This window comes from Corythoichthys intestinalis, chromosome 17 (assembly GCF_030265065.1).
Source record: "Corythoichthys intestinalis isolate RoL2023-P3 chromosome 17, ASM3026506v1, whole genome shotgun sequence".
NCBI lineage: Eukaryota > Metazoa > Chordata > Actinopteri > Syngnathiformes > Syngnathidae > Corythoichthys > Corythoichthys intestinalis.
Window position 1 is genome coordinate 39,132,298 of NC_080411.1, and position 23,689 is coordinate 39,155,986.

General features: G+C 39.4%; 1 protein-coding gene across 5 annotated transcripts in view; it reads left to right on the forward strand.

The window, feature by feature from the left end:
* The window catches only part of LOC130905354 (cingulin-like protein 1), a 124,917-nt gene that overhangs the window by 98,054 nt on the left and 3,174 nt on the right, over positions 1–23,689 (forward strand). For all 5 annotated transcript variants that reach the window (XM_057818670.1, XM_057818667.1, XM_057818669.1 and 2 more), the window contains 13 exons: positions 1,749–1,901; positions 1,979–2,080; positions 2,214–2,272; positions 8,647–8,794; positions 8,859–8,963; positions 9,156–9,308; positions 12,480–12,647; positions 12,756–12,929; positions 16,249–16,338; positions 16,419–16,502; positions 18,338–18,456; positions 18,552–18,660; positions 18,837–19,000. In XM_057818670.1, the coding sequence (XP_057674653.1) occupies positions 1,749–1,901; positions 1,979–2,080; positions 2,214–2,272; positions 8,647–8,794; positions 8,859–8,963; positions 9,156–9,308; positions 12,480–12,647; positions 12,756–12,929; positions 16,249–16,338; positions 16,419–16,502; positions 18,338–18,456; positions 18,552–18,660; positions 18,837–19,000 (1,628 nt within the window). The remainder of the gene's footprint in view (positions 1–1,748; positions 1,902–1,978; positions 2,081–2,213; positions 2,273–8,646; positions 8,795–8,858; positions 8,964–9,155; positions 9,309–12,479; positions 12,648–12,755; positions 12,930–16,248; positions 16,339–16,418; positions 16,503–18,337; positions 18,457–18,551; positions 18,661–18,836; positions 19,001–23,689) is intronic.

The window sequence follows — 23,689 nt, forward strand, 5'->3', positions numbered from 1 at the left end:
ACATAGAACAGATATGTCAGGGGTGTCCAAACGTTTTGCAAAGGGGGCCAGATTTGGTGTGGTAAAAATGTGGGGGGCCGACCTTGGCTGACGTTCTTTAGGTAGAACAATATACCTAAGCAAATTTTAGCAAGCCATTCCTTGTGTCACATTTGCTTTATTTTTTTTTTAAATTAATAATTTCAACAATCTCGCAACCAGCCTTTGTGGCGTTCTCTTTCGACTCTCGGGCTCTTGTGAAATACTGTTGCTGTAAAATTAAACTAGCTTCAAGTTGCTTCAATTTCTCGATACGTATCTTCCCTGTAATCTTGTCGTACATGTCAGTGTGTCTTGTTTGGTAATATCGCCTCAAATTGAACACTTTAAAAACAGTGACTGTCTCTTTGACAATGAGGCAGACACAGTTGTTGCATATTTTAGTGAAGAAATAGTCCAATTTCCACCTATCCTTGAAGCGTCTGCCGTCGCAGTCAACTTTTTTTTTTGTTGATTGTCGCCATTTTAGAAAATTGGGAGTAAAGAGTCACACGGGGTAATGTTGCTTAGAGTGCTGCTGCCTTTTAGTGGGTAAATGAGGAGCAGCATTTAGTGTGTAAGATACTTCATATGCTGGTAGCAGTACTTCTGAACAATTTATTAAGTGTTATTAAGTTATTGATTTTATGACAGAGGCTGGGGGCCGGATTAAATTTGACCAAGGGCCGCATTTGGCCCCCGGGCCGGACTTTGGACATGTCTGAGATTTGTCATCTTGAAAGGCAATTTAATATAAAAATACAATAGAGAACAACATGCTGAATAAGTGTACAGCGTGATGTTACATGATGCATGAACAACGAAATGCGACTATACTGTCCTCACCAGGACGCTACGGCTCGGTCCTGGCTATACAGCGAGCTAAACTCCCAAATGACGATGCTGGACGTCTGTATAATTTGCTGAATCAATTTCGTCCTCGATACCAAACAGGTTCGCATCAACGTAAATCAATGATAATTAGGTGTTATAACAGCAATGACACAAATGGTTAGCATGCTTTCGCTAGCATTAGCTTATCGTTGAAACCACCTCACAACTGGCTCTAATTTTCCGATCGCGGGTGGAAAACACACAACAACAACAGAAAAGATGATACACACAGGCGTTGCCTCCGCAGAGATATTTTACAAGCATAAACAATGAACGTAGGTTCGCAGCCGTGTTTCTCTCTCACTAACTCGCCCACTCACTCAGAGCTGCGTAGCTGTCCATCTTCTTCTGGTGTGAGCGCTCTTCTTCACGTAAACAAGGGCGAGTGCGTCCCCACGTGGGTGTGAAAGCGCCACAAACTAAGAGCATAAATGCATTTCAATATAAAAAAGTCAATAATACAATTGAACACACATTGATTGCCAAAGGCAGAACGCGAACGTAGCCATAGCTATGAAGAGTTATTCAGATAACTATAGCATAAAGAACATGCTAACAAGTTTACCAAACCATCAGTGTCACTTCAAAACACCAAAATAACATGTGGAATGATATCATAATGTGTTAATAATTTCACACATAATTCGCTCCTGAGTATAAGTCGCACCCCTAGGCAAACTATGAAAAAAAACTGCGACTTATAGTCCGAAAAATACGGAACTATGTCATGACTCACTGGTGTGGCCTGGCAGTCTATTTTGGAATCATCTATAAGAGTAAGATCCAGTTTAATTACACAATAAACATTAATGATACTCATTTTTGTCTTCATCCAGAGCGGAATTTCCCCTGCCACCTCAGAGTTGAACCTGCACACTTTCAACAGTCGCAGCAACAGTCCCGTGTTTATGAGCGGACCCACCTTCATTCCCCCTCGCACACGATATTCAGCTTACGATTCTCTGTTGAAAAGAAGGAACGATGTTCCGGTAAACTTAACATGAAATGCTAACATTGTCTTAATGTACACTTTTTTTTTTAATGTCATGCATCTCCTATGTGGTAGGCCATATCAACCCAGTACAGCATGCGGGCCGCCACTCTAGGGGGCCTCAGTAGGAAAGACTTTATTGAGGAACTGACCAAACAGCTGGATAATTGTCAGAAGGTAGGGCTTATCTAAATCCAAAAACAATGTCTGACTAAATTAATTTGTAAAAGCATTGTATATTTTTGCTAGAGTTGGATGTTATTTGAGGTCTGTAACAAGATTAAATAGCGTGGAGTGTGTCCTTCTCTAGCGTAACCAGTTCCTGGAGGCTGAGAGTGTGGAGATGGAGAAAGAGAGAAACCAGATCAGGTGATTTCCTCAGTCTATTTCTCACTAGAGTGTGAATGTTAGGTGTTTATTAACCGATTAAACCTGTCTCGTAATACATTGGGGCCGTGCTTGCATGGTTAATTATTTACTCAATTTTACCATTTATAGAAGGCATGTGCCCAATGTCGAGAATATGCAGTGTTTATATTATGTATGTATGTACAGTGGGGCAAATAAGTATTTAGTCAACCACTAATTGTGCAAGTTCTCCCACTTGAAAATATTAGAGAGGTCTGTAATTGTCAAGATGGGTAAACCTCAACCAGGAGAGACAGAATGTGGAAAAAAAAACAAAAAAATCACATTGTTTGATTTTTAAAGAATTTATTTGCAAATCAGGGTGGAAAATAAGTATTTGGTCAATGCCAAAAGTTCATCTCAATACTGTGTTATGTACCCTTTGTTGGCAACAACGGAGGCCAAACTCTTCACAAGCTTTTCACACACTGTTGCTGGCATTTTGGCCCTTTCCTCCATGCAGATCTCCTCTAGAGCAGTGATGTTTGGGGCTGTCGTTGGGCAACACAGACTTTCAACTCCCTCCACAGATTTTCTATGGGGTTGAGATCTGGAGACTGGCTAGGCCACTCCAGGACCTTGAAATGCTTCTTACGAAGCCACTCCTTTGTTGCCCTGGCTGTGTGTTTGGGATCATTGTCATGCTGAAAGACCCAGCCACGTCTCATCTTCAATCACCTTGCTGATGGAAGATTTTCACTCAAAATCTCTCGATACATGGCCCCATTCATTCTTTGCTTTACACAGATCAGTTGTCCTGGTCCCTTTGCAGAAAAAGAGCCCCAAAGCATGATGTTTCCACCCCCATGCTTCACAGTGGGTATGGTATTCTTCGGATGCAATTAAGTATTCTGTCTCCTCCAAACACGAGAACCTCTATTTCTACCAAAAAGTTCTATTTTGGTTTCATCTGACCATAACACATTCTCCCAGTCCTCTTCTGGATCATCCAAATGCTCTCTAGCGAACCGCAGACGGGCCTGGACGTGTACTGGCTTCAGCAGGGGGACACGTCTGGCAGTGCAGGATTTGATTCCCTGGCGGCGCATTGTGTTACTGATAGTAGCCTTTGTTACTGTGGTCCCAGCTCTCTGTAGGTCATTCACTAGGTCCCCCCATGTGGTTCTGGGATTTTTGCTCACCGTTCTTGTTATCATTTTGACGCCACGGGGTGAGATCTTGCATGGAGCCCCAGATCAAGGGAGATTATCAGTGGTCTTGTATGTCTTCCATTTTCTAATAATTGCTCCCACAGTTGATTTCTTTACACCAAGCGAAGAGTGAAGAGTTACAGAAAACGTTTGGCCTCCGTTATTGCCAACAAAGGGTACATAACAAAGTATTGAGATGAACTTTTGGTATTGACCAAATACTTATTTTCCACTCTAATTTGGAAATAAATTCTTTAAAAATCAAACAATGTGATCCCCCCCCCCCCCCCCCCCCCCCCCCACACACACACATTCTGTCTCTCATGGTTGAGATTTACCCACGTTGACAATTACAGGCCTCTCTAATCTTTTCAAGTAGGAGAACTTGCGCAATTGGTGGTTGACTAAATACTTATTTGCCGCAATGTATAGGCCGCAATGCATAATAAGGCGCAGTACTAGTAGTAGTAGTAGTAGTAGAGGTTGGTGTTGCGTTACACATCCACTAGATGGTGCTGCGCTGAAGGGAATGTCATGCCATGATTAACCAATATTGATCCATATGTAAGGCGCATCGGATTATAAGGCGCACTGTCTACTTTTGAGAAAATTGAAGACGTTTAGCTGTGCTTCATAAAGCGGAACATACAGTATACCAGTCTAACTTGTAAAATACATGACAAAAAGAACTTAACTCAATTTTGTTTTAACTTCTAAATAATTCTTCATTGTTGATATGACTTTAATTTACAAATGATTTATTCTGTGGGGAAAAAAGTTTATAACAACGCGTACAGGTTTCCTGAGCCTGAAATATGGACGGTGCCATCTTTGATCATCTCTGCTCCGAACTTCTGGTATAGACAGAACAACATTAAGTGTGGTTGAAATAAGCAGTGTGTTGACAAAGCTAAAACTGTAAAATCAAACCAGAGAAACCCATGGAACCTCATGGATTCAGCACGGTGTAGATGAAACTCCGAGACTTTCTTTGCTTTGCGTGAACTCCTGGAAGCGCCTATATATATGGTTGGAAGTCCAGCTTCAAAGCGCCAGTGTGGCTCTACCTCACCAAAAGTTTAGAATGTCCTTTAAACCTAAGGCTCTACCTTAAAGATTGTATATTTGCTCTTATCACTTCATTGATCATTCGTGGACAAAATTATAACCCTTGCAGCCTCTGTTGACGTGAGGTGTAGATTGATACGCCGGCCCCTTGAGTGACCAAAATGAGGTGAAATTCCAAATAATGTTACAGTTGCCGAATGCAGAAGGACTGATAGATTTAGTTGTTACAAGGAAATACCAAAAGGTATGTACTGTACATTTAAACAAAAATATTATGTAATTCTTTTTAATTGCAGATATTGATCGCAATAAAACATTTGGACAACATGATTCCATTTGTTTTATTTAAAATGATTGGTGCATGTGCAAAACAGGTCAATAAATCAAAATGTTTTAAATTATTAGAAAAACTTAAGGAAGTTCATCATCAAAGTACAACGCATGGATTGTTGATATAGTGTATGTCCATCAAGATTCAGTGTTGTGAGGTACATCAATTTGTCTTCCCTTGCCTAACAGTGTTTTCCACCTGTAAACAAATGAACAAAAACTAATAACACTTGCATTTATGCGTTTACATAATTGTAATTGCAAGTTGTGTCACTCATAAGGTTTACAACAGTGGTCCCCAATCTTTTTTGCACCACGGACCGGTGTGATGTGGGCCTTTTTTTCCACAGACCGGCAATGTGTGAGAGACAATTACTGTATTTATAAAATAACACGACACGGCTAAAAACGACCATCAACTGCAGGGAAAATGTAACTTTATGCTGAATCAACCTTTTTTCAACCTGTCTCTCCTAAAACTTGATGGTTGCTGAAGACATGTCAACAAAGCACACGGTTTACTGGAACCATGTCCTATGGTCTAATGAGACGGGCGGGCTTTCTTGTGTACCGTCTTCAGAAGAGGCTTCCTGCTGGGGTGACAGCCATGCACACCAATTTGATGTAGAGTGCGGCGTATGGTCTAAGCACTAAGAGGCTGACCCCCCACCTCTTCAGTATCTGCAGCAATGCTGAAAGCACTCCTGTAATGAGTCACATGACATTTTGGAGGGAAAATGACAGTCACTACTCAATTTGGACATTTAGGGATGTACGTGTTTTTTAAGGGGTGTCCTCACTTTTGTAAGGCATGAAAATCTCTCACCTTTCGGCGAAATTCGCCGTTTTGAAGTAAAAAAGGACGACCTACGTGAATTGCGTAGATCCGAGGAGAAATTCTTTTGGGGAGGGGGGTTGGGGGGTCGGGAGGTTTTATTTAATTATTATTATTATTATTATTATCATCATGTGATTAACTTAGTACGTAAACTGAGCAGTTAAGAAATCGGTTCTTTAAAAAAGGGACACTTGGACAGTCAGCAAATCCTTCTAGATGCTTCGCTGACGAGAACCAATCATCGGCCCAAGCTGCGTTCCATTATTCCAAACGCGCGCACTCCTTACGTTAACATGGAGTGCTCGGAGAGCCTTTGGTTGCATTGCAAAGCTGCGAAAACAAAAAGCAGGCCTTATCCACACCGGGGCAGACCAGAGCGCAGCATACACACTTGCCTGTATTTGCCAGCAGATTGAATTTGGTGAGTAATGGTTTCAATCGTTTTCACATTTTGCGATATAAAAAAGTTACTGCCATTCGTTGCAGCTTGCGTTGAACACTGCCAGAGCTAGCCAAATCTCCCATGAGAAAAAAAATAGCTCCCGTTAAATTGGCGTCAAGCTTGTGTATTTAGCGGTAATATAAACGAAGAAACACACTGTTGAGTCAAATTAAGCGGCATGCTCTCGGATGGAGGACTGCGGTGAAGTGAGCCGCTTGACTGGGGCGCCTCGTATCGCTCCCGTCGTCCACCTGAGACGCGTTATTTTCGGCTGGGACTTGAGCTGACGGCCGGTGTCGGCACAACACCGGCCCGACGAGTGGTGGGAATGACTCTTGCTTCTTAAAGCTTTTCAGACATACATGGATCCCTCGTTTTTCGCGGTTAATGGGGACCAGAACCCGCCACAATAAGTGAAAACCGCGAAGAAGCGGCCCCTTTTTTACATTGGAAAAAAGATACATATATATAAGACATGTTTTTTTCACTTTTTTCACCAAAGTATCATTTATAAATGGTTTTCAAGCACTTCAAAATGTAAGAATTATGATAAGTTTTAAACATGTTACTGCCCCACCGAATTATTTTTTAAACAAGAATAAAGTAGTAAGAAAATGCTTGGCTTTATTAAATGTTGATTGAATAATAAAGACACAAATGTCCTAGCCAAAATGTGGCCCAAACGCAAAACAACATTACTTCAATGGAAAAATTTGTTTTAATCAAGAAAAATAGTTTTCAAATGCTTTTTTTGTCTCAAATTTATTTTTGCAATCAAAAACAATTTTTTTTTTTATTGAAGTGACTTTTTTGGGATTAAAAGTATATACTGTATTTTGATTGAAGCAACTTTTTGATACAAGTAACTTTGTTTTTTGATTGAATAATAAAAACACAAATCTACCTCCATCGTTATTGAGAGAGAAAGAAATTAAGAAAGCTTTAAAACTAAAAGCCACCGGGGAGTCTGTTTTTTTGTTTTTTTAAATATTTATATTTCATTACATAGACATGCCTCGTAGGGAAAGGAGATTGAGGGATAAAAAAAGGAGTTGGATGAGGCTGCTAAAGGCAGTGGACAAGTTTGCAAGGATAGTCGGGTATTAAATACAATTATAAACACAATTGCAATGTTATTTTACTATAAGATTTTATGTCATTGCTTTATTAATCATTAGGTGCTAGAGTTGTTAAGTATGGATAATAATGAAATAATAGTTTTGAGAAAACTGCTGTTGGTGGCTCAGTGACCATTTGATGTGGTTTGATCTCAGATGAACAAGTTGAGGAAGGAAGTTTTGATGCAGAGGTTGAAGGAAGAAAAGAGGCAGACTGACTGAGTCACAGCCAGAAAGTGTTGATGACAGTTTTGATTTCTATTCACTGTTGCCCCCTCCCAATTAAAGTATGTCACAGTCACAGCCAATTATTATCTAAAGCTGGTTAAAATTGAAGTTATGTTGTTTTAAGGTGTATTAAATACTTGTTCATGTGCTTCTTTTGATCTACGAGCACCCGCCCCTCCGCCGGTCTCTGCACGGCCCTGCTGAAACACAGTGTGGGTCGAAATAGCTCAATATTTTGTTGGGGTGTACAGTGTACTGGAACATATTTCCTCCACACCCTTCTCACCTTTTTAACCCCTGACCCATTTTCATGCCTGTTTTGTTGCCAGGGGTTTAGATATTAATAGCTATATTTTGAGTTATATTGAGGGGAAAATAAATGAACTCTCTTACATAAGCTGCACACAGACTACTTTTCGTTGTGTCAAAGTGTCATTTATTCAGTGTTGTCCAATGAAAAGATATACTTAAATAGCTGCAGAAATGCAAGGGGTGTACTCACTTTTGTGATACACTGTATATGGCTCTCAGTGCATTCGTTTTTGTTGCCTCGTTTGCTTGTTTTAGCCACATATTATGCAGAATTGACTTAGTTGTAGGCTCTTCTGGCTCAGCAGGTGGCCTTTTCTCAGCAATAAAGCTGTCCAAAGACATCGTTTTTTTAGTCATCTTCGCTAACGTGTGGGCTTATTATTTCCGGGAACAAATCTGATGCGCCTAAATCATTATCGAGGATACACGCACGTAGATATAAAAAATGGATGCAACCCCGATGGACGTGAATGACGACTTCCTCTTCAGTTTTATTATTATTCCTTTTGAATAAACTGAGCAAAATGACCGGAAGTACCCCGTCCGCCATTGTTGAGGTGTGCCACCCGCAGCACACAGCCAACAGCAGCTAACGTTAATGTTTACATTGACGAGCTGCTATACTGTAGGTGTACAAACACCCGAGTAATGGAGGCCAACCACTTGACGGCGTCGTACACAAATTTCTACTCGGATAAATCATATGTCGAGGCATAGCCATATTGCACTCTTTAACAATTTATATATTATTTTTCTGCGGCCCGGGAGCAAATGTGCCACGTAACGTTACCGGTCCGCGGCCCTGGTTTACAATACCCTCAAATTATTAGCCTGTCTTTTGCCTTCAGGTTTGAAATGCGGGGCCTACTGGTGAACAATGAAGACCTGTTGAGGACCAACACTCAGCTGGCCAATGAAATGAAGAGAATGAGAGAGCAAATGATAGAGTTGGAGAGAACCAATCAAGCTTTGGCGGAGCAACACAGAGGGATGGAGGTACACAATGAAAAATAATAGATGACACCCAACTGTAGTGTCTGACTAACCATGATGCATGTAGATCGAGGTCAAGCAGGCCCGCGACATGATGGTGGAAGCCAATACTCAGGAGTACGCCTTCGGTTTCCTTGAGCAGACACTAAAAAACAAGATCCAGGATGCTGAGGTGCACAATACCGACAAACACAATGAGCTACTTTGTGCTGATGGTGCTAGCGTAACTCTAATAGTAATTCATCATTACATTTTATACATCTGCAGTTCTGCTTAACTGAATTAGGACAAAACTGAAGAGCTGCTGTACAAGAAATGTCTTTTGTTGACAAGGCAATGAATGATTTTATGCGTATGCATGTAGGAGAGTCTTGAGAAACAGACCCAGCACTCTCAGACTCTGGCAGAGAAGTTATGGCTGGCAGAGAGACAGCTGGAAGACCTGGAGGTGGACAAAGACAGCAAAAGCAAAAAGACATCTGAACTCAGCACCACTATTCAAAGACTGGAGTTAGAGGTGCAGTAATACACAAGTCACGCTTAATCCTAAAACACTAATGTTAAAATTAGTAACACAATCACTAACGTCGGCTAGATTTGACCCTATATCATCGCGGATAAAATATCACTTTTCATTAATTTATGCAAAAGTACAACACTCAATTCTAGTACTCTGCTTTAATTTCCCAACATACAATATCACATTATATTATTAGAAAACACAAAAAGTGCAATGTGCAAACTATTCAAAATAGGTAGGAACTTGTCCTTCAGTCCATCACTCCTGGGACACACACTTGCATCACTGACAACCGTGGGATAAAGAGACAAAAAAATTCATTTGAGATATATCTAACTACCTAACTGGGTTATAAGGCGCACCATCAATGAATGAGTTCATTTTCATACATATACAGTTATACACTGCTGGACAAAAGTATTGTCCTGCAATTCTGTCAGATAATGCTCAATTTCTTCCAGAAAATGATTGCAATTACAAATGTTTTTTATTTATTTTGCTTGCAATGAAAAGAACACAAAAGAATGAAAACAGAAAATCATTATCATTTTACACAAAACTCCGAAAATGGGCCAGATAAAAGTATTGGCACCCTCAGCCTGATACTTGGCAGCACAACATTTAGAAAAAATAACTGCGAACAACCGCTTCCGGTATCTATCAATGAGTTTTTTTACAATGCTCTGCTGGAATTTTAGACCATTCTTCTTTGGCAAACTGCTCCAGGTCTCTGAGATTTGAAGGGTGCCTTCTCCAAACTGCCATTTTCAGATCTCTCCACAGGTGTTCTATGGGATTCAGGTCTGTACTCATTGCTGGCCACTTTAGAAGTCTCAGGTGCTTTCCCTCAAATCATTTTCTAGTGCTTTTTGAAGTGTGTTTTGGGTCATTGTCCTGCAGGAAAACCCATGACCTCTAAGAGAGACCCAGCTTTCTCACACTGGGCCCTACATTATGCTGCAAAATTTGTTGGTAGTCTTCAGACTTCATAATGCCATGCACACGGTCAAGCAGTCCAGTGCCAGCGGTAGCAAAGCAACCCCAAAGCATCAGGGAACCTCAGCCATGTTTGACTGAGGGGACTGTGTTTTTTTCTGTGAAGGCCTCATTTTTTTCCCGTAAACTCTATGTTGATGCCTTTTCCCAAAAAGCTCTACTTTTGTCTCATCTGACTAGAAAACATTCTTCCAAAACGTTTTTGGTTTTCTCAGTTAAATTTTGGCTAACTTTTTATGTCTCTGGGTCAGAAGCGGGGTTTTCCTGGGTATCCTACCATAGAGTCCCTTTTCATTCAGACGCCGACGGATAGTACGGATTGACACTGTTGTACCCTCGGACTGCAGGACAGCTTGAACTTGTTTGGATGTTAGTTGAGGTTCTTTATCCACCGTCCGTGCAATCTTTCGTTGAAATCTCTCATCAATTTTTCCTTTCCGTCCACATCTAGGGAGGTTAGCCACAGTGCCACGGGCTTTACACTTATTGATGACACTGCGCATGGTAGACACAGGAACATTCAGGTCTTTGGAGATGGACTTGTACCCTTGAGATTGCCATTGCTTTCTCACAATTTTGCTTCTCAAGTCCCCAGACAGTTCTTTGGTCTTCTTTCTTTTCTCCATGTGTGGTACACACAAGAACACAGGACAGAGGTTGAGTTAACTTTAATCCATTTTAACTGCTGCAAGTGTGATTTAGTTATTGCCACCACCTGTTATGTGTCACAGGTAAGTAACAGGTGCTGTTAATTAAACATATTAGAGAACCATCACATGATTTTTCAAAGGGTGCCAATACTTATGTCTGGCCCCTTTTTGGAGTTTTGTTTGAAATTATAATATTTTTTTTTTCTTCCATTTTCTTTTGTGTTTTCATTGTAAGCAAAATAAATGAAGATATTACTTCCAAAGCATTTGTAATTGCAATCATTTTCTGGGAGAAATTGAGCATTATCTGACAGAATTGCAGGGGTGCCAATACTTTTGGCCAGCAGTGTATATCCACCGCCTCTGTCTTCTTGTACGCATGTTACATTAAATGTAGTCGGGACAAAATGTCGTGCTTAGAGCTGGCAAAATTAATTCCTCGAGGTGAAAAAAATTCCTTAATCAAATTTTAAAATCGAGTTACTCTAATTATTCGAGTAATCGTTTGTGCTCTAGTCAAAACACAGAACCATTAGGAAATAATGCGAAATATTACTTTTATTTATTTATTTATTTTTAATCATCGCATTATTTTTACTAGCCCCATCGAGCCAGTGGTTGGAGCATTCTAGTGGCCCTGACGGTTTTAAAAATACATCTGGGCCACCAGGCCATTTATCTTGTTGCCTATTAGAGCATAAATATCCTGCATATTTCATTAATCTTTTGATTTTGTATTTTAATATTAGTATTATTTTGTTAATGGGTATGATGAATGTGCATCTTTAAGCACTTTAGTGGAGGAGAATAATAGTTATAGTCCAACTAAAATAGGTTTGAGGTCATTAAACACAACCACATTTCATTAATAAGGTGCACTGGATTGCAAAACGTTTTTTGCCCTCATTTTTGAGGGCAAAATAAAGCTGGGACATCTCTAGCTCACCTTATGCCTTACATGCAGTAGATATAGTCAATAGACGTAGACACAACAGGTTCTGGGGTGGCCATTTGTCTGGGAAGGGCTATCACAATCATGTTGTCATCTTGTTATCTCTCTTATGACTTGCAGTGCTAGGCTCTGTGTCATCACTATTATCCTCATCACGTAGTCTTTATCACTGTCACTGTCATACATCATTTCTGCTTCCACATGATCAATCTCTTCATCACTGCTTTCTCCGAATAGATACTGTAATATTTCCTTCTCACTCAGGTATTCAACTTATTTTATTTGTCTTTCTGAACACCACAATGTCACCAGATGTGTTTAAGCTTTCTTGTCGTCAAGTAGAAAAAAAATAAGAGCACAGCTAATGATTGCAAAGATAAATTTTAATTTTGTTAGCATGCCAACGTAATCAAGCCTGTGATAGGTTGACAGATATGAATGAAATGGGGCAGAGAATGTAGCCGGCCTAAATTTTATTTCACTTGAAAAGTGCAGAATAATTTAAAAGTAACTTACTGCACTTTTAAGTGTTTGACATCCATATACAGTATGTGTGACTTGTGTCTTCAGCTGGCCGAGGCCCTGCAGATCTCCTCACAGTCTACAGCAGAGTTGAACCTTCAGCAGAAATTGCGCCAGGACGCCCAGCTAAGGATGGAGGAGCTGGAGGAGTCTTTGTTGGAGAAGGAGCAGGAGCTGCAGAGACATCAGGCCCTCATCATCAGGCTGCAGGGAGATGTGAGTCTCCCTGTCCAACTACTGGACTACTTAAAAACCTTTACACTCTGCAATATAGCTGGACTTGCATTTGTATGTGGTGTTATACTGCCTGCCTGTGTGATGCAGGTGTCTGGGAAGCTGATAGACAAGGAGCAGACATTGGAGGAGGAGATCCAGCTGAGAGAGAGACTCCAGCTGCAATGCAAGCAGGTGGAGAGGACTGTGGATGACCTCCAAATGGAATTGCAGACCACCATCCAGGCCAAAGATGACCTGGCCAAACAACTCAAGCAGGCTCAGGTATTATGATCATTTTAGGGTTTGACAAAAAAGAAATTAGAAGTGTTCATCATATTTAAAAAAAAAAAAAAAAAAAAAAAAAAAAGGGGGGGTAGGATCATCCGCAATGGCAATTTACCTCATTGGCTGCAATTGACGGCGCTAGACGTCCAATCTATTGTGGGGAAAAATAAGTAAGTGAACCCTCTGACTAAGGAGACTTAAAGAGCAATTGAAACCAATTTTTACCAAACAATTTAAGTCAGCTGTGTCCCCAATCACTGATGAGTGGTTTAAAGCTACCCTGCCCACTATAAAATACACACCTGGTAAGAAATGTCTTGATGAGAAGCATTGTCTGATGTGCATCATGGCTGGGTCAAAAGAGCTGTCTAAAGACCTGTGATCAAGGATTGTTGATTTGTATAAAACTGGGAAAGGATACAAAACCATCTCTAAAAGCCTGGATGTTCATCAATCGACAGTCAGAAGAGTTGTCTACAAACGGAGAGAGTTTGGCACTGTTGCTTCTCTCGCAAAGATGATGCCAAGAGTTCAGGGCAGAATACTCAGAGGGGTAAAAAAGAACCCTGGAGTGTGTGCTAAAGACTTACAAAAATCACTGGCACAGTTCAATATCTCTGTGCACACATCAACTATATGTAAAACTATGGCCAAGAATGGTGTTCATGGTAGGACTCCACGGAGGAAGCCACTGCTGTCTAAATAAAACATTGTTGCTCGTTTAATGTTTGCAAAAAGTCATGTGTGGAGGAAGAATGGAACAGTTCACCAACATCAACACCTCATCCCCACTGCGAAGTATGGTGGAGGGAGCATAGTGATTTGGGGCTGTTTTGCGCCCTCAGGGACTGAACAACTTGCAATCATTAGTAGAGGGATGAATTCAAAGGTTTATCAGGATGTTTTGCAGGAAAACCTGAGGCCCTCTGTCAGACAGTTGAAGCTAAAAAGAGGATGGATGCTGCAGCAAGACAATGATCCAAAACACAAAAGTATATCAACTTCAGAATGGTTTCAGAAGAACAAAATACAAAATAAGGAATCTCCATCTCCACTATGATGTTTGCAGATGACATTGTGATTTATAGTGAGAACAAAGGAAAAGGTTGAGGAGAAACTAATGGTGTGGAGGTTTGCCCTGGAAAGGAGGGGATTGAAGTTTAAGCGGAATGGTGTCTGGTTGCGTTCTTTCTGCACATGCTCCGTACTGACGTGGTGACGTCACTTGGCGACGTAAGTAACGTCACTTGCAACATGGCTTCCAAGCACACGCACAGCGCACCTAATTGGAGTCCGGCGGAAAGTTTGTATCCATGAATCCCTCCACCAGCCCCTACTTTTTAAATGAACGGCGTGTCATTCTGAAGTTTTGTTTCCACTCGAAAAGTTAAAACAGCAGCTGATCTGACGATCGATCTCCATGTTTTGCAACGTGACGCTTTGTTTTGATTAATCTGCGCATGTCAGACAGCAGTTATCAAACGTCCTTTCGGAATAAAGGCAAACACATGTAAACGCTGGATCGTAATAGATGAAGTGACATGTAAACAGCTGATCTGAAATTTCCATTCGGAATGATTTGAATCGGTACGAATAAAAGTCAGCATGTAAACGTGGCTAGAGGGACAGCGCATGTTAGAAGATTTGGAGATAAATTCAGAGACATAAACTTTATAATGATATTGACGGGTCAGATTCGACCTTCAGTGCACCACGCCTTCAAGTAGGGGGCCATCCCACAAAGTCAATTGCAGCGATAAATGCAGTGATCCAACACCAGATTTATGTTGAAAAAGGACGAAAGCTGTACCACATACAAACAGGAAGGATTGTCTCAGGAGTGATTTGTTCGAGGATTCAAGGTAATTGTTATATTTTTCGTACCATGCATGCATTTTGAAACGTGAACAAAAATCAATTTGAGAAATTAGCCTCAGCCGCTACAGCGTTGGCATTATAGTTTGCAATATTTATGTAAAATAAATGCTACCTGCAGGGTTTTTTTTTTTTTTTTTTGCTTTTAACCAAGAATCGAGACAATTTTACGTCCATATCTATAAAGAATTCAGGGATTTAAGCATTTATTCACAAGAAATTTCAACGGAGAAAGCTTCTTGTCTGATATGGCGGTCGCTAATTATATTATATACAGTGGGGAGAACAAGTATTTGATACACTGCCAATGGGTTTTCCCATTGTGAGTGTATCAAATACTTGTTCTCCCCACTGTATATATATATATATTATATTATTTAATAAAATGAATGTTACCTGCACATTTTTTTTTTTTTTGCTTTAAACAAAGAATCGAGACCGTTTTACGTCCATATATATAAAAAATTCAGGGATTTAAGCATTTATTCACAAGAATTTTCAACGGAAAAAGCTCTTTGTTCACATATTGCGGCCGCTAATTTCCTTACTGACTAGCCTCGAAGTTCGCAATATTTACGTAAACAAATGCTACCTGCAGGTTTTTTTTTTTTTTTTTTTTGCTTTTAACCAAGACTCGAGGATGTTTTACGTCCATATTTATAAAGAATTCAGGGATTTAGGCATTCATACACAAGAATTTTCAACGGAAAAAGCTCTTTGTCAGTATTTCCACTCGGTCAGCTTTGACGGCGATAGGCCCCCTATGAATGGGCCCCGTGTCCCGTTAATACATTACGAAGTCTATATCAGAGAGGTCAGACTGAGATGGTTTGGGTATGTCCAGAGGAGTGATAGTGAGTATATTGGTAAAAGGATGCTGAATTTACATATTCCAGGCAGGAGGACTCTAGAGGACGACCAAAAAGGAGGTTTATGATGTACTTAAACAGGGCATGAAGTTAGTGGGTGTGAGGGCAGAGGACAGAGTTAGATGGAGACCACTGATTTGCTGTGGCGACCCCTGAAGGGAAAAGCTGAAAGGAAAAGAAGAAGAAAAAGTTTTTTTTTTTTTGTTTGTTTTCATCCGCATGTTTCCATACGGTTTCAATCTTTAATTGAATACAAAATATTTCCAGCAGTTGATCACAATTCCTTCAGTGTGTTTACGTGCATGAACTAATGATTCAAAACTGAGATGTCCACTTGAATCAATCATTCATGCGTACCAACAGTTTGGGGTTAATGGGGTATTAATTATGCTAATCCTGTTTAGCAATCAATGTGCTAATTCCATAATCCTAAAAAATTCATCATGTCGCTATTTTTGAAAATATTTAATCCGTCCTATTTCTATATAACCTTACTGTGTTCCAATGATGAGTTCATGTCACAGTTTGTTTGAAAAGAAAAAGTTGAGTTAATATTTGTACCTTCCTCTCAGGAAAAATTGATTGACTTAGAGACTGATGTGGAGGAGTTGCATGATAGTGAGCAGAGGTGGGCCGCTAAGAATAAGAGAGCTATTGACCAGGTACATGAATTGCATACATGTTTATTATTTAATATGGTGATGTGGATATGTAATAACACATGCTCATGTTCACTGTCAAGACTGAACAGCTGCAGCTAAAGCTCATTCAGGAGAAAGATCTCAATGACCAACTGGAATCTGAGAAGGCCATCATTGAGAGACAGGTATGTGCACTTGCGTGACCTGCTATAGGTAGAAAAGTACAGTAGGTAAAGTAAACTGCAGTCAATTTCCCTATAAAAATATACATAAATATGATAAATATCTGCAATCTCTCAAAGCAGAGTCATAGACGTCATTACAATTGACGTGACACTTCGTCATTCTTCGCCGCTAAACTTTATTTAGGAATAGTCAGCCGAAGACGGCATACGCTTTTTCCAAGCCAGATTTAAGCTTGGATTTTTGGAAGAACTATGAAAACTGTATCGCATACAAACAGGAAGGATTGTCTCAGTAGTGATTTGTTCGAGGATTCAAGGTAAATATTTTATTATTCGTACCTTGCATGCATTTTGAAACGTTGTCAAAAAAAAAATCAATGGGAGAATGGGAACTGCTTCGGTCATTCTTTGACATATATACGTAAAATAGATGCGTATGCTGGCTGTTTTTTGTTTTTTTTTGCTCTTTTAACCAAGAATTGAGACTGTTTTACGCCCATATCTATGAAGAATTCGGAGATTTAAGCATTTATTCACAAGAATTAAAGCTAGAAAAGCTCTGTTTACGCCAGGCGGCCGCTAGCCTCATTTGCTAACAGAGTAGCATTGTACTTTGACAATATATGTAAAATAAACGCTAACCGCACTGTTTCTTTGCTTTTAACCAAGAATCAAGACTGTTTTACGTCCATATCTATGAAGAATTCAGGGATTTCAGCATTTGTTCACAAGAATTTTCGCCAGAAAAGCTCTGTTTACACTAGGCGGCCGCTAGCCTCATTCGCTAACAGTATATAGTGTACAATGATTATAAAGGGCTATTTTATTCTGTAATAAGTTGTGATTGTATATAGAATTTATTAATAATCTATTTACATATTATTTCAATTTTTTTCCTGCATATTTTACCTCAAGTATTGCGTTTCTGATGTTAAATTGAGTTATGTATTAGTTTTTGAAAACTTGCAGTAAATGAAAAAAAAAAATTAAGTTGCTATTTTGGTCAAAAACTTATATCATATGTTACATATTGCTATTGATCCTGAAAATATAGGTGATTATCTCTACATTTGGTGATTTTTGTGCATTTAGTGTAAAATCTGAGACTTTTTAGATATTTTAAGGTGTGTTATTCTTATATAAAAAATAATTAATCGGGATTTTGAAAGGGAACAACTTTGAATTTTTTTATGCCACTGCTCATAGAGACTCATATATGGCTAAGGTAGGTGCCTATTTTGGTTTTAGGTCTGTTGCAGCTTTGGTTTTGTAAATATTTGAAATTTTTGAAAATAGGCCCGCTACGAATCCGCCCCGTTTCCCGTGTCATGTCAATAGGTTATGAAGTCTATGGCAGAGTGTAAAACTTCGTTAGCGGTTTAGCGAACATACTTCCAGTGAACATTTCAAAATCAAAGCACGTCATGCTCATCATAAAGATAACGATTTCTGGAGTTAATCCCACATACTTCAGAATTCATATTCTACACCAAATTCCAAATGTTCCAAAACGTTTTTGTGATTTGATAAGCGTCATCAAAAATTTCATTGGTAAGTTTGTTAAAAAAAAAAAAAAAAAGGGGGGGGGGGGTGGGTGATTATTAGATTAGTCAACTAATCGTAAAATTAGTCGTTTGGGACAGCCCTAGTTGTACAGTGTACCAGCACATATTTTCTCCTCATCCCTTCTCACCTTTTTTATCCCCTGACCCATTGTCATGCCTGATAGTACTGTATTATTGCTGGCAAGAAGATTAAAAAAAAACAACACATTAGTAAGACACTTGTGTTCGCAAAACTTAAGCTATTATCAAAATATCTGTATGTTTTTGAAGTTTCGTGAACTGCGCCTGGAGATGGATGAGATTCAGAGCGTCAAACCTTCAGAGGATGTCATCTCCAAGACAGAGACTCGCATGAAAGAGCTGGAAAACCTGCTGAGAACTGAGGAGAGGTACTTTATCACATGGCTTTTTTGTAGTTTATAAAGCATTCCTTCAAATGTCAATATCTCTGGATTTACCCAGTCCCCTTTTGTGTTTTATGCAGGAGCAAAGCCGTTCTCATGAACACCATTGGTAAACTGGAGAGGAGGGTCAACGAACTGAGCGATCAGATGGAGGAAGAGCATAGGATAGCCACTGAGCAGAAAGACTTGGTATGCAATAAAATGAAGCAAACTGAACAGGGAAAAATATTAAATGTTGTCAAATTGCTTATGTTACATTATTGTAATTTGTATGTGAGGTTAATTCTACCTTTGACAAATTATAGCGGTGATTTGCACATTGTGTTTTATGGCTACATGTTTGATTTTTGCAATTGGTCACGCAGATGGCACAAAGAATCCGCTCGCTGAAGCGTCAGCTGAACGAGGCCGAGGAGGAGGCGAGCAGGAGAGACGCTCAGCTCCGTCACACCCAACGAGAGTTGGCCGACGAGCGGGAGTCGAACGGACGGCTTCAGAGACAGCTGCTCGACCAACACCTGCTCACTAAGTATGCTCTTGACATACATGTGCACTTAAACGTTTGTTGTTTCTTTGGCAATGTCCAAAAACGTGTTTTGGTTACCTTAAAAGTGAAATATTGAATATACAGTGGTACCTTTACATTCGGGGACGGAACCTCTTGGTACCTTACGATACGATTTGCGATACAAAGCTTTCGATAACTATGATCTCACAGTATGGCGATACAACGATTATCGATACGTTGGTCAGGAAATCATCCTAAGATATTCTACAAAACAACTGATGAACAGAAAAACAAGCTTCTGCTGTGAATTGGGATGAGTTCATCGCTAGTAGACGTCCAATCTATTTGAAGTGGGAGCTGCCACCATCCCACTTCAAACGGATTGAACGTCTGTGGCCGTCAGTGGCAGCCAATGCCGGACAACGAGTTAATTTGGGGCATTTCAGGTCATTATTACCTGTTGATTTTGGGGCATTTTATGGGTCACTTCCTGTTGATTTTGGATTAGAGAATAGGAAGTGACCACAAGCCTCTTCTGATGACTGTACACAAGAAAGCCCGCAAACAGTTTGCTGAAAACATGTCAACAAAGCACATGGATTACTGGAACCATGTCCTATGGTCTGATGAGTACCGTCTTCAGAAGAGGGTTCCTGCTGGGATGACAGCCATGCACACCAATTTGATGTGGAGTGCGTCGTATGGTCTGAGCACTAACAGACTGACCCCCCACCTCTTCAATCTCTGCAGCAACGCTGACAGCACTCCTGTAACGAATCACATGACATTTTGGAGGGAAAATGAAAAGCAGTACTCAATTTGGACATTTAGGGTTGTACTGTACGTAGTTTCTAAGGGGTGTACTCACATTTGTTGCCAGGGGTTTAGATATTAATGGCTATATTTTGAGTTATTTTGAGGGGAAAATAAATAAACTCTATTATATAACCTGTACACAGACTACTTTTCATTTTGTCAAAGTGTCATTTTGTCAGTTGTCCCATGAAAAAATATACTTAAATATCCACAGAAATGCCAGGGGCGTACTTACTTTTGTGGAACTTTACGTCAGATGTCGAAAGGATCTTATGTCGATTAGTGGTGTGCCACTTAGGCATCCCACAATCCGATTCGATTACGATTCAGGGTGCTCTGATTCGATTTTTGAACGATGATCGTGGTATCGACGATGATCGCGGTATCGACGATGATCGCGGTTATCGCGATTATCGATACATCGTACAGTACTGATTATTAAAGTAGCTAAACAAATTTATGTCCATTATTTATTTAAAATATTCTTATGACTCATCAGGAAAGATGGAAACATGCCCATACAACAAAAAGCTGCCCTTAAGTTGCCTTTTTATTTGTTTTTTACAAGAAAGTGCAAAAACTAGGGCTGTCAAACGATTAAAAATTTTAATCGAGTTAATTACAGCTTAAAAATTAATCATAATTAATCGCAATTCAAACCATATATAAAATATGCCATATTTTTCTGTTAATTATTGTTGGAATGGAAAGATAAGACACACGACGGATATATACATTCAACATACGGTACATAAGTACTGTATTAGTTTATTATAACAATAAATCAACAAGATGGCATTAACATTATTAACATTCTCTTAAAGTGATCCATGGATAGAACGACTTGTAGTTCTTAAAAGATAAATGTTAGTACAAGTTATAGAAATTTTATATTGAAACCCCTCTTAATGTTTTTGTTTTATTAAAATTTGTAAAAATTTTCAATCAAAAAACAAACTAATAGCTCGCCATTGTTGATGTCAATAATTACACCATTCCCACTCATGGTGTTGAAAGCCAAGCAGAAGGGGCCAAACACCAAAAAACAAGTAACAATCGGACATTACACTCTGCTGTCATTTTAATCTGTTTGAGCGGGGCATGTGCATTAATTGTGTCAAATATTTTAACGTGATTAATTGAAAAAATTAACTACCACCCGTTAACGCGATAATTTTGACAGCCCTAGCAAAAACATTAACCATTTTAAAGGGAGTACTAATTTCTCTCAACAATACAATAAAATTTACACTGGTGGAATGAATTCCACATTTTGTGGACACAAACCAAGTCTCTTTGGAAAAAAGACTTCTTTTAACCAATATACTTTGTTTTCACAGTTTTACAGGTTGAAATCACAACTGCTCTTGACACCCCCACACACACATTACAGCGCGCGCACTTCTCTGCCTCTCTCTCCCGCAACAACAGATATCTGTACTATTTCGCATATTTGTAGTGTTACCGCTGTACTTAATCATGGTTTTACACATTTGCCTATGAAATACACGTTAGCGAATTAGCTAATTAGCTTAGCGCTTGGCGCTAACTATTAACATCTCAAAAACAACAACAAAGGCTACACAGTACAAGAGGATTCGTGTATTCACCTCTTATAGACGCACACAGGTCTTAGCAACACACTCAGGACATTTTTCAATTTAAATGCCTTAAAACAACTGCTGTACAGTAGGAAAGACAAGGAGCAAGCAACTATCTCTCTTCCCTTCTTGCTCTAAAAAATAACTTGCGCACATTCTGTGCCTGCCTGTGTCATAGAGCAGGGCGGTAAACCGAAAATTTACCGGCACCGAAATTCTTCACGATGACCGACGTAATTTTGACCATGACGGTAAATTCGGTAATTTAATAAAACAAGAAAATATAGTCTTTTCATCCCGCTTTGACTCTGTTGTTCGGCAATGTTCATTCCCCTTTAAGAAAGCAGAAAGTGTGCTTACGTATGGAGTCACGTGGTTATCAGGAAGCCAAACAAACAAGAGCCCTGTGGCTAACGCTAGCGGCTAACGCTACAAGCAAACGTGATGGAGTGTGGCTTAAGGGAGGTTCGCCAAACTTTCACCCGACATTAAATAGACTTTTGGCGGCATCCAGACAGGCTTTCACCCGTTGTCCTCCCTTGTTCTGACGATTTCCAAAGAGGATGCTTTCAATGCTTTCTACTAGTAGCCAAGCCACAGGCTAATAGTGGCTAACGCGAGCGGCTAACGCTACAAATAAACGTGATGAGTCGGATAGCGACTCTAACCTTGGCGAAACAGCTGAACTTAATGAGTGGATTGGGCACGGACTGCATTTAGCAATTAGTATGTCACGTTATTGTGTATCTCTGTCTGTGTGATTTCTGATGGCTGTTGTGATAGTACAGCATTCAGCATAAAGTACAATCCAACAGTGAAAATTTTAATATGACTGTTTAATGGCCCCAGCTATTTTTCTGTATGTGCTTAGTTCTGTGTCATTAGATCAATGCAGCTTTATTGTGTGTGTGTCTGTGTGGGAGTTCATGTGTGCTTGCATGTATTAAAAAATGCACTGGGGGAAAAAAACTGAAACCTTGAAGTAAACACTTGTGTTAAGTAAATATGTCACAGCAGCCATTAACAATAAGTTGTCTTTTTGAAGTGTACTGTTCAAGCTGTAAGTCATTTGTATTACAATGACATGCTTGCCCAGGCATATTGATTTTGACAATGTACATTGTTCAAGCCATACAAGCTGTTATAAATGTTCATACTTGAATTCTTATCGTTTACAATAATTTTTTGTATACTTAATGTTTAGACTGCATGTAAGATTGTTAAACATATTAAATTGAAAGCTGGTAAATAAATCAACAAGAATCGTAATCGAATCGTCACGTGTCGAATCGCGATGCATGTAATACTGGTGCACAATAATTATTGGTCCGATAATAGGAATTAAGACGTCATCCCGATGAATCCAATAACATTTATTTAATAGGACCGATAATATACTGGACTGTCTCAGAAAATTAGAATACACAATATTTTAATTTCCTGACTGTCTCAGGAAATTAGAATATTGTGTATTCTAATTTCCTGAGACAGTCCTGTATATATACACAGGACTGTCTCAAAAAATTAGAATATTGTGTATTCTAATTTCCTGAGACAGTCCAGTATATGTACTGTTCTGGCTTTGCAGTTTAAACAATAGTATGGGAAATCAGTTGACCATTTGCGGGGCATTGCTCCCACCTGCTGGTCAGAATAATTCAATGCACCTATTTTTTGTTACAGTAGTTTGGTTCAATCACTTACACATTGCGGTGTCTAGCAGTAGCATTGACAGTTGTGAATGCTTTCTGTTACGTTTCCGCCTATTTTATGTTTACTATTACATATGGATGTGCAAAATATGTATACTTCTGTGGTGAAGGGTCATATGTACAGAACTGCATAAGTTGTGTTATAGAAGCCAGCCAATGCTTTAGTAGCTCAAGCAAGTGTGCTATGCTATACATATAATAGTTGTCTATATAAGTGTATTGTGCAGTTTGTTGTATATTGAGTATTGAATATGTGTATTTTTCTGTTGTACTTTCACAATATTAAGACGTGTGCCTTCACATAAAAGGAAGAAAAGACCAAGCCTTGAGGTTTATGGAAGTGCATTCATTCTTAGCTGGCTTGTCAGGCAGTGCAGAAGTAAAATGCAGTTTTGTTCATGTCATTATGAAAAATCTGATGAGATCAAAGGCAAATCTATGTTGAATCCACCAGTTTTTTTAAACCTCCAGGTGTTCAAAAACTCAGGTTATACATTCAGAAAATGATATATTTATTATCGGTTATCGATTTCGGTATCAGCTTTGAGGAGCAGGAAGTTATCGGTTTCAAAAAATGGATA